This window comes from Hippocampus comes, unplaced genomic scaffold (assembly GCF_001891065.2).
Source record: "Hippocampus comes isolate QL1 unplaced genomic scaffold, H_comes_QL1_v1.1 scaffold158, whole genome shotgun sequence".
Lineage (NCBI taxonomy): Eukaryota > Metazoa > Chordata > Actinopteri > Syngnathiformes > Syngnathidae > Hippocampus > Hippocampus comes.
The window spans coordinates 3,622,143-3,636,910 of NW_017805548.1; the positions used below are offsets into that span (position 1 = coordinate 3,622,143).

At 43.4% G+C, this 14,768-nt stretch overlaps 1 protein-coding gene and 1 long non-coding RNA gene across 2 annotated transcripts; one reads left to right on the top strand and one right to left on the bottom strand.

Moving 5' to 3' along the window:
• The first annotated feature begins 213 nt into the window (after positions 1–213).
• LOC109521713 (uncharacterized) lies at positions 214–2,780 on the top strand. The gene is made up of 2 exons (XR_002169416.1): positions 214–395; positions 968–2,780. It is a non-coding gene; the product is annotated as an uncharacterized LOC109521713 (long non-coding RNA).
• On the bottom strand, positions 2,594–14,435 carry tmem176 (transmembrane protein 176). Its single transcript, XM_019879721.1, has 7 exons — positions 14,390–14,435; positions 13,906–14,034; positions 12,705–12,815; positions 12,443–12,499; positions 7,394–7,540; positions 3,822–3,938; positions 2,594–3,064 (listed from the first exon to the last, which is right to left on the bottom strand). Exons 2-7 carry the CDS (start codon positions 14,029–14,031, stop codon positions 3,020–3,022), a joined length of 603 nt encoding a protein of 200 aa, XP_019735280.1. The 5' UTR covers positions 14,032–14,034; positions 14,390–14,435; the 3' UTR covers positions 2,594–3,019.
• Between the last annotated feature and the right edge of the window lie 333 nt (positions 14,436–14,768).

Sequence of the window (14,768 nt, forward strand, 5' to 3'; positions counted from 1 at the left end):
TCCCACATTCCAAAAACATGCATGGTATGCTGATTGAACACTCCAAATTGGCCCAAGTTGTGAGCGTGAGCGCGGATGGTTGTTCGTCTCTGTGCTCCCTGCGATTGGCTGGCAACCGGTTCAGGTTGTCTCCCGCCTACTGCCCGAAGACGGCTGGGATCGGCTCCAACACCCCCCTGCCACCCTTGTGAGGATAAGCAGATCGGAAAATGGATGAGTATGTGTGTGTGCGCCATCAATTTAACGGCTCTATTTATTTCAATGGAAATCTTTTGCACGGCTGGGCCACCGCCGCGACCGGGTTTCCAGAGCAACCAGAGGCGGCATTGGTTTTTGAGCAAGGGTACAGGTCAACATGGTCTATTAAAGAAACCTACCTACCTACAGTAGAGAAGGTGTCCGAGATTTTCTCGGACAAAGTTAAAGAAATGACTCGGCACACAGGAAAATTGTCTTCAATTGCTCCACGATCACACTCTCTCCAGCTCCCTTCCCGCCAATTCCGACTTTTATTGTACATACAAGGAAAACACTGCCCCCGACATTTGCATACCGCACCCCCGGTCCGGCCCCTTGGTAGTGATTGGTTACCTGAGTTTGAGCTTTGAACCACGGTACATTGGCGCCTTTCTGTCTGGTCTACACTGTATCAACATGTTGCAGACTTTGCGGACGACAAATGTCACCTGGGCGCGACGGGTGTTCTCAACTCGTCTTTTGTTGTTCAACCGCTGTTCCCAAATTATTCATTCCCCTTTTGTGACCGAGTTTCGCCCTCTCCCTTGTGATTGCCCACCTGCATTGACGTGCTAATTGTGGACTTCAACAGCCCTCCGGCCAGGTGGCCGGCGCCTTTGTGCACAGGCATTTGGGGGTGCTGGATACGCACCCAAACGTTTAGATGTGCCCAAATTAAATGAAACTTTAAACATGATACAATTTTGCTCATAGATTCCTCTAACAGAAGGCATTACATTACTTTCGAAATATTAACGTTGTGTCTGATGATGAGTGGCCGCTGGATGGCTTTGCAGACATGGGGGTCCGAGTGAGCAGTCCCCACACCAACCCACAGGCGAAGGCTCCTCCGGCCCGTTGGTTGCTCTCCAGTGCAATGGAGTGAGGACCTCCGGTGCACCCACTCATCGCAAATGATCGCAAGGAATCAGCATTGTCGTCCTGCGCATCTGGCGTCACAAATTGTTGATCGTGTGTTGTAAATCCTAGGGCTGCCACTGCTGCGATCCCGCCATCAACATGACAAATGCCCGCTGGGATCGGTCACGTGACATCTGGAGCTCTGTCACGGGAACCCCCTCTAGATCGGGATTGTCCGAAAATTGCCAGTGTGTATTGTACAGGTGTGTGATTGGTCCACGGATGCCGCAAATATACACTATGATTGACTGACAAATGAACAAATGACAGAATAATGTGGAATTCAATGCTTTCCGATATGCCCCCTAGAGCAAGCTTTGTGTACTGCAGCGGCAAGTAAATGACCGAAATTTCAACAAGTGGCAGAATATTAAAAAGCTGTTATGATTTCTGCTCGTTCCTCTGTACGGCCACGGCACTGCGAAGAGTTACTTGCAGCTTGGTGAACTCATGGCAAGACTATAAAGTGATTGACCAAAAAAAAAAAAAAAATCTACATTTGTTGTACCTCAAGTTTAATAATCGGTTCCCACCGTTTACTAATCTGTTCCCACCGTTTACGAGTCTGTACCCACAGTTTAGCAGATCACCAGTGTTCCATCGTATACCTGTTATTCAGGTACTTTTAGAATTGTCATGGCGTGATTTATTTTCACTTTCATCCACTATATGAAAGTGCCACATATGAAAGTAATATTGCTCTCGTTCGATGGTTTTGCTTGATATCGCAGTTTTAGCAGCAAACGACTACAATTAGCCAGTGTGTTTCTTTTAATCTTTCATGCATCCAGTTTTAAAACATTCGCTCAAAGCAAGCAATGACCCAGTTCTTGCTGGAGAAGTGGACAATCACTCAGTCACATTACAAGAGCAGACAAATACATCATTGTACCTTGTACCTCTCTGCAGTGAGAAACAATGGCCCTCTGAGTCGGATGCCTCTTGGAATCCTCCCTTGTGACATGTTCTGGGCATGTCACACCTTGAGAAGGCCCTCAGGATGACCCAGGACACAATCGAGACCATGTCTTCAGGTTGGCCGAGGAACGATTGGATCCAGCCAGAAGAGATGGATCAAGTAGCTGGGGATAGGGAAGTCTGGGCTTCCCTGCTAAAACTGCTGCACCTGACCCTGGATAAGCTGAAGCAAATGCATAGATTGATGGATGGAACTTTATTCAATAATAAAACTAAATCAGCAGTGAACCTCAAGACTAAACTTTCACCAACTTGGATAAAAGTTTATATTGTTATTATGTATTTTGTTGTCTGCTATTGGGTGATGGCTTCTTCATCCTGGCGCTTCACTCCACAGATCCCTCTGGTGTAAGAACATAATGAGGCTCTTTGCAGTGGCATTAACAGTGAGGACAGCTTGAGTGACCAAGTGTAAAAGATATTATTTGTAAAAGAATCAAAAAAAGCAACTCTGCAGACGTGTGTTAGTTTTTTAATGGAAAGCGCATGTAGGGAAAAATATGTATCCAGACATGTAATTTGCATCTTCATGAAACATGATGCAAATCATGAAATATCATCAGGCACAGGGGGTGTCTGTCGCTATGCAGTTGACCCTTTTGCACGAATTATTCACAGGTGCCACAGGAAATGGGTAAGTGAGAAAGTCCAGAAGAAAAAATATACTGTATATATATTTGTTTTAAAAAAAAGTAGCGCATTGGTGATCACAATTGTCAGGTGAAATTAGTGAGGAACAGTTGATGTTGTTGCTAATACATCATTTACAGTTACATGTGAGTATTTAGTGGTTTGTATTTTCAATTACAGGCCACTTATTTGGATTGTGTGTAGTGACACTTGTTCATCAAACAATCCACTACATCTTGAGATGGAGTACTGGTCAGGTGGGCCTTCTGGGAATCGATGAAGCAGCTTCGGTAAAAGACTGCAAACAGATAAACAGAGGGTAGTAGTATGAACAGTCCAGAATAGAGTGTTGTTTCTTATTCAATCATAGCACGTTATAATGTTATGTTATAATAGCAGCGGTTGTGAAAGCTCTATATAAATAAAGCTGTATTGTATTGTATTTCTTTTAGCGTAGCTCCATCCAGTGGATCCATAACGCAACCGCAGCTACTGGACATTACTGTATATCTCAAATGGTATATTCGAAACATATATTGAATGTTGGAGTCAATACCTATTTTCCCTTATCTTTATTTTTCAGACATGCTCTCTGTTATCTATTTATTATTTGTGCATAAGTGTATATTCGCTTGCAAGACGTCAGTTCCAGTAAAGCAGTGGTCCCTGCAGAGTCAGATAACTTGAGAGTCGTTATCTCCCCACACACATGAAGAAGTTTGGTCATAACAACTGAACAAGTTTAATATATAAGATTGTTGGTCCTGACCAGTTTGAGACCCTATTATCAGGAAAGGACAAATTCACCCTAAACACACCTTTGAATCTTTGAAGACAAAATAATTGGCCTCTATCTTCCTTGGTCAGAAAGGGGCAAAATTGGGATTAAAAACAGCCCAATTGTCTTTATGTGTGTACCTGGCCTTAGATTTAAAAGAAAACCAAGGGCCAAATGTAAACCTGTCATTTGTCTCTATACCTTACAGCACAATTCATGTTTATTCATCTATCTTTAAGCTTGAACCCATGTATCTACAACGAAGACCTTGTCTTACACTGTACAATCCAAAGGTGTACTTCATTCTGTACAGATAGAAGCAGAGAGTGGCAGAGCCTGCAGTCTGGGCCATGGTGAAGAGCAGGAGGGAGAATTTCAACCCTCTGGTCAGGCGCTGTTCAAAAAGAAACATTCATATAATATAGTCATATACGGTAATTGTACCAAGACACTTATTCGTCACACTGCATCAAATGAAGGACATTAACTAAGACCAAAAATAGCACGTGCTATTTTGTGTATTCAGTTGCGTTTACAGATTGCGTGATGGGCATGTTGCTACTATACTCTATACTACTCATCTTTTACTAATATTCCAAAATTAGTGAGCACTAATTGAGTGTTCACTCATGCTAACAGATCATGCACGATGTTTGCAACAGGTCTAAAATTGGTGCGGACAACAGAATTTAAAAGTGGGTTTTACGACATAATAGATCCAATTGGAAATGTTAGTAGGAGAGACATATTTCCCAGTTAAAGAAAATAAATCTCGCGCTTCAATAATTTTGGGAAAGTCAGCCACCACATTTATTTTCGAGCTGAGACAAGTAATAACATGAAATCAATTCTTAAAATCAATTGATACCTATTTTGACAACCGAATAATTGCTTATAATTCATAATTGTTAAAATCATCAGAATTTCAGATTTTCAAAAGTTAATGTTCTCAAATTTCTGTAGTCCTCCATAGAAACAGCCTAAGTATCTCTATCAGGTTACAGAAACAACCAGTAAACTGAATCATAATCTGCAATGTTAGTTCGAAACTTTGCAGTTTCAAACTAACATTGAAACTGTTGCTTATTCAAACCAGTGTTTGAATAAGCTGGTGGAATTTTGTGTTTTGTTTTGAATCCAACTCGACAAATCAAAAAAACATCTCATATACCCATCTTCTTAGCCTTTTCTGGGTTCAGGATCACGGGGTATCAGTTTAATCAGGGAGCCTCAAACTTCTCTTTCCCCAAAATCACTTTTTGTCTTGCAAAGGACATCCAAAGACAACCCTGTCCTGGGAATTGCTGCCGGTGGGATGTGCTCGGAAAATCTCGCCTGAGAAGCCTCCAGGTGGCATCCTGATCACATGCCTGAGCCACATCATCTCAAATCACCCCGCATCATCTCTTACCATAATATCAATGACATCAACATTGACTCTCTCGCTGCAAGGATCGCCACCCTGACTCCGGACACAGACTCCTCTCCTGATATTTTGGTTTCCCAATACAACACGGACCTTACCAACATTCTCAATACGCTCGCTCCTGTCAAGTCCCACTCTGTCTTTTTCACTCGGTCTGCCCCCTGGTTCACCCCTCATCTCCGTTCCATTAAATCCAAAACTCGGCAATTTGAAAGACTCTACCGAAAAACTGGTCTCACTGTTCACAAGGACATCTCCACAGCTCAACTTTCCCATTACAAGGACTCCATCTCTCAAGCCAAATCACAATACTACTCTGGACTCATCTGCTCTAATATTGGAAATACTAGGACTCTCTTTTCACTCTTGAACAAAATCACTCAACCCCCTGTCTCCCAACCACCCCCCCACCCCACTTTTATTCTTCTGACACCTGCAACACTCTGCTCCTATTTTTTATTGAAAAAGTCAATAAAATCCACCAGCACCTCGGCTCCTCTGTAACTAACCCTCACTATCTTTCCACTCCCACATTAATAACATAACCCGGTCTGCATATTTCCACCTACGCAATATCAACCTTCTCCGTCCCTCTCTCACCCCTCACACCACTGCCATCCTTGTCCAGAGTCTCGTCACCTCCCGTATTGACTATTGCAATTCACTTCTTTTCGGTGTCCACCACAAATTCCTTCATAAACTTCAACTGGTCCAGAATTCTTCGGCCCGTATCATCACTAGAACCACCTCCTTCCATCACATCATTTCCATCCTCCAACAGCTACACTGGCTTCCTGTCAAACTGAGGATCAACTTCAAAATACTCCTCTTTCCATTTAAAGCCATCCATAACCTTGCCCCCCCATCTGTCTGACCTTCTTCAAATTTCCGTTCCCTCTCGTTCCCTCAGGTCCTCAGCCTACCTCCTCCTCTGTGTACCCTCTGCCCATATCAGCACGATGGGGTGCAGAGCTTTCAGCTGCTCTGCCCCCAAACTCTGGAACTCACTCCCACCCGACATGCGTAATATTGACTCTCTTCCCACATTCAAAACTCATCTCAAAACCCACCTATTTAAAACTGCATACTCAGTTTAAACTCATCTCTTTTATTATTTATCATTTTATCTGTGGTTTTATTGCTCTTGTTTGATTGTAAGGTGTCCTTGAGTGTTTTGAAAGGCACTTATAAATAACATGTATTATTATTATTAATATCTTATGAGCTTCCAAACCTATCTCAAAGAGAGAGCCTGGACAACCTGGAGAGGAAACTAATTTTGGCTGCTTGTACGGAGTCAGACAAAATGATCTGACACATTTGTATGTTAAATAAAAGGCAAATAAAGTAAAGAAACAAAAAAGGGTTTTTATTTTCGAATATGCTATATTAAAGTAAACTACACATGACAGTAAACTACACATTACATCATCGGCACAAGATGTAATCTACCCGCATGCTCCTACATCTGATCCTGTAGGGGACCATATGTTTCAGAGTCTGCCAGAAGCAAGTGTTTGGTAAAGCCATGTCCATCCTTGAGGTGGGTCCGCTACCGTCTGCTATTTTCCTAGATACCAAATTTATATATCACTTCTTCATCACCCCGTTTCCTTCACCAACATTTCCATTACAATCTGAACCAATACAGTCTCTCTCTTCTGCTCGGGATGCCCAGAACGATGTTGGCCAGTTTCTTCCAGAATTTCTCTTTCAGTTGTAGTTGTTCTACCTGTGGGACCCCTAATTAAATGAAAATAACACCCTTGAGTTCAAGTTTCAGTCTCTTCACTCGATGCAACACTCTATTGACCTCCAGGACATACTTAACTCATTCTTACCTTAAAATAAGCCGTACTCCATATATTTTCCGATCAACACGGTGGTAAAACAATTTGAACCCTGTCCCTAAGCTTCTTGCCTTCCTGGATCTCCACCTGGTCTCCTGGAGACACAATATAGCTACCATTCTCCTAAATCACCATTCCAATCAACTCTCCAACCTTTTCTGATATTGTCCAAACATTCAAAGGCCCCATTTTCAGGTGTAAACTCTGTTTTCCTCTTCTCTTTTTGATGATCAACCCACTTTCCAGCTCTCGTTCTTTGATTCACAGTTGCTGAATTTTGACCACCGCCCTTAAATTAAAGGCGCTAAGGGTTTCCTCTTAACCTAGGGCGTGACGGATTTGGAACGGAATTCTTTAGTTGATCTTTCATATTTGTTTGGCATGGTTTTAAGCCTAATGCCCATCCTGACACGAACCTCTGCAGTTATCAGGCCTTAGGATCGGCTTACATTTTGCAATAGCATTTGCTCTCGTAGGGCTGTAATCACATTATAACTATACCATTAGAACTAGACTCCTGGTGAGTTGAGGTTGGTGAGTTGAGGGAAAGCATACACAGTAAGTAATACACACCGTGGCGTAGAAGTTTACGTTACAGCTTCCATCCAATTTCTTGACACATGATGCCTCTGGATGTTTGTCCAGATCAACAGAATATACAATCACAGCAATAACTGACACCACTGTGGAAACAACATTCACCATCAAGGATGCCTGGTACTGAAAAAGAAGAAGAAAATGTGAGTGTTTATTTAATTTGAAATTCCAATGACCAGAGAAATTTAAAAAAAAAAGAGAAAATATTGTCATATTGTTAACATCATGCCACAACTTTTAATGTATACGTAAAGTTTGGGAACTTTTGAGGTGGGTCATGTACAGGGGAGGTAGCATTTCCTCTCTTTTGGAGTAGAAAATATGAAATGCAAAATTTGATGCTCCAACCCTGTTCAAGAGTATTCTGAAAACCTTTATTCCATGATGACATCTAAGGTGTGGAGATGGTGGTGCCCAAGTCTGAAGTCAATTGGATTAAACCTCCAGGGCAAGGGTACAAAAGGGGACTATCTGATGATCGAAACATGTTTTTTCTGCAGATTTGAAAAGGACACCCCCATTTCTCATAACTTGCCCACCCCCACCAGAAACTACCCTATTCACACCCCCGCGCTCATCCCCTGCTCTGAAGAGCCGCGAACAGGACGTGAGATGGCTTTTCAAGCAGCAGAAGATCAAGAAGGCTGCGGGGCCCAACAAGGTGTTCCCTTCCCGCCTGAAAATCTGCGCTGACCAGCTGGCTCCAGTCTTCACACAGATCTCTAACAACCCTGGAGCTGTGTGAGGTCCCATCCTGCTTCAAACAGTAAACCATCATCCCAGTCCCCAAGAAACCAGCAATATCAGAACTGAACGACTACTGGCCTATCGCACTGATGTCTGTGGTCTGACGTCCTTTGAACGCCTTGTGCTGGACCACAAAAAGAACTTCAACGGACCCCTGCTGGACCCCCTGTAATTTGCCTACCAGGCAAACAGGTTAGTGGGTGAGGCAGTCAACATGGGGCTGCACTACATCCTGGAGCACAGGGACCTACGCAAGGATGCTGTTTATGGACTTCAGCTCTGTTCAACACCATCATCCCGGAACTGCTCACCTCCAAGTTTCTCCAGCTCAGTGTGTCCCCTATAATCTGCCAGTGGATCCTCAGTTTCCTGACGAACAGGATGGGAAGGACAACATCATCAACACGCACCATCAGCACTGGCGCCCCCCAAGGATGCGTCCTCTCTCCGCTGCTCTTCTCCCTCTGCACGAACACTGCACCTCAACGCACCCAGCCGTCAAAAACAACTTTCGCTGACGACACCACAGTCATCGGCCTCCTCAAAGACGGCGATGAGTCTGTGAACCGACAAGTGGAGCAGCTGGTGCTCTGGTGCAGCCAACACAACCTGGTGGAGCTGAACACGCTCAAGACTGTAGAGATGATCATGGACTTCAGGAAACAAACCCAATAATTAGATTAGATTAGATATTAGATATCCTTTATTTGTCCCACACTGGGGAAATTTACAGCCTTCAGCAGCAAGATTGTGGGTAGAAAGAAGAGAAAAGAAAACACAGTTCAATTAAGTGCAATATAATACAATAGTCACAGTACTATTCACATATGTTGTCATATCATTTAAATAATTCTATGATTTATTTATTTATTCATTTTTTATTCAGCAGCCTGACAGCAGTCGGTAGTAACGAGCGGCGGGATCTCTCCGTCTTGCAACGCGGGTGTAACAGTCTCTGACTGAAGGAGCTACCGAGTGCTGTCAGGGCTGGCTGGAGGGGGTGGGAGGGACTGTCCAACATAGCTTTTAGCTTAGCTAGCATCCTGCTGTTGCCCACCTCCTCCAGAGTGTCGAGGGAGCAGCCCAGGACAGAACCAGCCTTCCTGACTAGTCGCTCTAATCTCTTCCTGTCCCGGGCCGAGATGCTGCCTGACCAGCAGACAATGCCATTCATGTGGCATTGTCTCACATGATTGAATCACAAATGTGATTCATTGTGCATAAACTCTTATAAACACTTATAAAATAACAACAGGAGTAATTTTTACAAAATAATAGGGACCTGACAGCGGTCGCTGCTCAGGTCCAAACTACAACTTCCAGCAGATATAAAGGGCCCTTGCAAGCATGGCCACATTGGAGTACTGGCTCATAAGGCACATATGGAAAGAACCCTCTCAAACAGGCGTGTCAAACTCATTTGTGTCGCGGGCCACTTTCAGGGATGAGAGTGGCTAGTGATGAAAAAATTTGAAAATCACCTGGGCGTCTGGGGGGCGCAGGACCCCAGTGGGGTCCAGGGGCAACGCCCAGATGGGGGCCCAGGGGTCAAAGCCCCCGGAAGCTAATGGGTTTTTAGAGATTTTAAAGCCTTAAAACCATTAATTTTATCAACAAAATTTTACAATTTTTGTTGAAATTGGGACTTTATATTAAACATGCTAAAGATGAAGTGTATTCCAATGTACACACTACTTGAAACTTTCACAGAAAAAAAAATCCCAAGATTGTTCATTATTTTTTCAAGTGAAAATTTGACATCGGCCTTGTGCAATTTTGCTTATGCATTCCTGGTGAGCACCAACATGTAACTTCAAATTTGCTGCTCAAAATAAAAACTAAAAAAGGAAACACATTACCTGCCATATTTAAGATTTGTTCATTACTTGTATTCATAAAATGTGTAAATGTGATAAAAAAATGTTGATTCTTACCTCATACACTGATAGTAAAGTCCCAAACTGTTTACTATATATGGGTTATGAATGCATTTTCCGTATAGAATGACATCGTCACACACTGTACACAGAGCTTTACCAGCGACATCGAGCTTTTTCCCGAAATCCGACACAAGCACAGACAATGGTTCCTCTTTACTGGTTCCTACTGGGGACACCGTCGGCTTTCTATCCAACCGGTCCCGTCGAAACTTGTTTTTCAGATCCGCATCTATCTGACGCACGTGAGCTTCCTCGCGAGTCTCAACAACATTTGGCATTTGTTTAGGACAGACTACATACACGAGTAATTTCAATACACTAGATCCCTTGTGCAGAACCATTCAGAATTCGCACAAAAGGGATTTAGGAAGGCGAGCACGGATTGGTTGTGATTCTGCATTTGCCGATATAGCGACCAATCACAACAAGTAAGACATTGGTTTTCGCCCATATACGAAGTAACGACAAACTAACGCTTTGCGAGAAAAAACGGTATTCAAAATGATTGCTTGCAAACTTTATTTGTAAACATTACAAGTCCCGAGTCTGCCGAAGACAAGTAAGTCCGACAGCCCAGAAATAACACCAGACCCAACCCCCCCACCCCTAAAATTTTCTCAACGGATTTGGAACAGTATAAAAAAGGTCAATTTTGACTGGAAAAAAAAGCGGAATTCCGCCAAAAAGCGGAAAAATCTCATCCCTGCACTTTGGAGTTATGTCTTCCCTGAGAGGGCCGTTACCACAGTGAAATCCAATACATATTGACGTAATCATTTCAGCGTATTATTACCCGTACACAACCAATTGATGGATGCCTAGTTTTGTCATCACTCAACTATTTGTTTGTTTTATTAGGTTTAAAGTTTCTTCTTTTCCAGACCATGGTCTTTTTTGGTGAAGAGGAAAACTCTGAGAACAAGCTGACTGTTTCGGCTGTCACTTCAGCCTTTGTTGAACCTGTCGCTGCTTAAAAACAGCTATTTGTTGGTTGGTTGTTCAATTATTGTTCAAGTGACTGTAAACAGGGTAACAAAAGGATTGCAAAATTTCAACGTTCTTTTTCACACGTCATAATTTGGCATTTCAGTGCAGATTTTAGCAGTAATCAGAGAATGTCTCAGACAATGGGGAACAGAGGATGAGATGCTGGAAGAGGGACCATCATGGGAGGGCAAGCCCCTACATGGGATGTACCACCGGACCATAACTGAAGCGGCTGATCTCAAGAAATCCTATTAGTGGCTAGAGAGGGCTGGCCTGAAGGACAGCACAGAGGCACTCATCCTGGCTGTTCAGGAGCAGGCCCTGAGCACCAGAGCCATTGAGGCCCATATATACCACACCAGACAAGACCCAAGGTGTAGGTTGTGCAAAGAGGCACCTGAGATGATTCAACACATAACTGCAGAGTGTAAGATGCTGGCAGGGAAAGCCTACATGGAACGCCATAACCAGGTGGCTGGCATAGTCTACCGAAACATCTGTGCGGAGTATGGACTGGAAACCCCAAGGTCAAAATGGGAAACACCTCCGAAGGTGGTGGAGAATGACCAAGCGAAGATCCTGTGGGACTTCCAGATCCAGACTGACACGATGGTAATGGTGAACCAACCAGATATCGTGATCATAGATAAAGGGCAGAGGAAAGCCGTTGTAGTGGATGTAGCGGTCCCAAGTGATGGAAACATCAGAAAGAAGGAACACGAGAAACTAAAGAAATACCAAGGGCTCAGAGAGGAGCTGGAGGGAGTCTGGAAGGTAAAGGTGACAGTCGTGCCTGTGGTGGTCGGAGCACTCGGGGCAGTGACCCTCAAACTAGATGAGTGGTTGCAACAGATCCTGGGAACAACATCGGACATCTCAGTCCAGAAATGTGCAGTGCTGGGAACAGCAAGGATACTGCGCAGAACCCTCAAGCTTCCTGGCTTCCGATGGAGGACCCGAGCTGAATGTGGGACGGACACCACCCGAGGGGTGAGACAAGGATTTTTTTTTTTTTGTAAAATTCCTTTTTTTATTTGCTTTCATCACTATGACTTCTCATCTTCTTTACATCTCTACTTATAGTAGGATAATAGAATTACAATCAAGGAAGCATGATAACACTATCCTGTTGCAAAAATGAGAGTGGATTTTACCAAAGCATGAGCTATGCCCCCTCCCCACTCCCACCCCATCCCCTGGCCGATTCAGGTGTGAAGATCAGTTTGAATTGTTATTTTTTTTAACATAATAATTGTAATACAAAGTTATTTATGGGAAACAAATTACCAGTAGGTGGTAGTTGTGAAATTACAATAATAAAGGCATTTTTAACAGACAATGCAGTACTTACAGTCCTCGTGGTACAGTGTTTGTCCAAGATGATAGCAACCACTCCAGCCGTTATAAACTGGCCATGCGTACGCACAAACACAAATGCACGTGTATATATATATATATATATATATACACACACACACACACACACACACACACACACACACACACACAAATAAATTGGGTTGTGGTGACTAATCAAAAATGTTGTCATCACAAAAGTATTCCATAATACAGAATGCTGAGGTATCTGAGCAAAAAGGGTAAAAAACACTCACCACAAGGCCACTCCACCATGGCACACCCAGGTAAACCACCTCAGTGACATTGATGAAGTGCAGTGGAATAGAGTAGGACATGATCATCAGGCCCAGCATTATCTGACTCACCTATGACCATGCACAAAATATTTATCATGAAACATAATACAACACCAATCAATGCTGGTATCTTCTCACTTGCTACATTATTTCCACACAGAAACACAGTCACTACACCCCAAACTGGTAGCCAGCCAGTCGCAGGGCACATATGGAGACGGACAACCACTCGCTCCCACATCCACACCGTCACAGAGTGGGAACCGATCACACTCTGCCTGCACACAAGTCAAGCGAGTGAAATTTTATGCACATATCTACAACATGGCATGGCTCTTTTCCACAAAACAAGCAAGGGAATAGGCGGAGTTTCTCATTTCTAAGACATTTTGAATGTTTAAGAGCATTTAGAGATTTGATTCTCAAGCTATTTTCATCACTTCAAATTGGTTCATATTGTGTAAAAATCAGAGATGAAGTGGGGACAGACACATGGACGACTTATGGGGAAAATGGTCTGTCTTCGCAACCATCTGAAAATCACGACTGAGTCTTGTTTATTTTTTTTCTTGTTTATTTGAATTTTTTGCGGGGGGGGGGGGGGGTTAATGGAACACTCCCTAGGTGTGACTGTGAGCGCTGACGGTTGTCGACTGTTTAGCGCGTCAGCCTCACAGTGCAGAGGTGGAAGGTTCGTTTCTGGCTTTGGCCTTCCTGTGTGGAGTTTGCATGTTCTCCCCGGGCCTGGGTGGGTTTTCTCCGGGTACTCCGGTTTCCTCCCACATTCCAAAAACATGCATGGCAGGTTAATGGAACACTCTAAATTGTCCCTAGGTGTGAGTGTGAGCGCGGATGGTTGTTTGTCGATGTGTGCCCTGCGAATGGCTGGCAAGCAGTTCAGGGTGTACCCCGCCGACTGCCCAAAGACAGCTGGGATAGGCTCCAAGATGCCACGCAACCCTTGTGAGGGTAAGCAGATCATAAAATGGATGGATGGATGGATGGATGGATGGATGGATGTACCACTTTGTAATATAGGCTAACCATTGCTACAGGCATATAAAAAGCATGTGATTCATGTGTACAAACACAAACTTTAATTTACAATACACAGTTAGAATAGTAATATTGGGATTATTTGCATGGAGTCGGAACTCACCCCAATACATTTGGGTTGCCCACGCTGTTTTGCATCACGCACATTTTGCTGTCTCTCCGTTAGTTTAACTGTATTCAGATCCTCAAGCACCTGCACTGACAAATCCCTTGAGACAGCAACAGCCATCACCTAGAAAAGGGCAGCACAAAGTATCCAAGCATCTTTGGAAATACTGTTGTCGTTTTTGTGGAAATGTCCAAAATATAAATCTTACATGTCAAGATAAAAACAATATCACAACAGATCAAAACATGATTGAAATCTCAAAAGCTAAAGCTGTTTAAGTATGAGGAACATGAGGTGATCGGTTTGCACGTCAATTTGTGATAATAACACTGTAACATAGAAACGGGGGAGGGTGGGGTTGGGGATTGGAAGTTGTGGTTTATTATTGCACAATCGACGAGTGCATTTTGTTGGTCCAAATTCAAAATACAGTTTCACATTGGAAATACAGACCAAAGCAAGATAGAATATCCCCTACCTTTACTCTCGTTGAAGTTAAAAAATATAAAGAGAAATGTATATCGATATATATTTTAAAAAAAAACTCCGCGACGACACGAGAATTTCAGCTACGTTTCTCCTTAAAGCGGGCTCAAAAGCTATGTGCGCAAGAAGAAAAACAGCAGCAAGCTGTGACGTTGTTTCCTCGAAGCTCCGCCTCCACCACATTTCATGAACTTCCAGTGTTGTAATTTGCCTTCTGCATAACGTCGTTTTCCAGCGCGACGGACATTTTCCTGCTGTTCTCATCTGCACTCGTCCATTGTTTGAAGAGGTATGTTGAATTGCATTGCGCTTTCTCCTTTGACAGCCATCTGTTCAGTCCTAGACTTGGGTGCTTTCATGGAAGATCACAT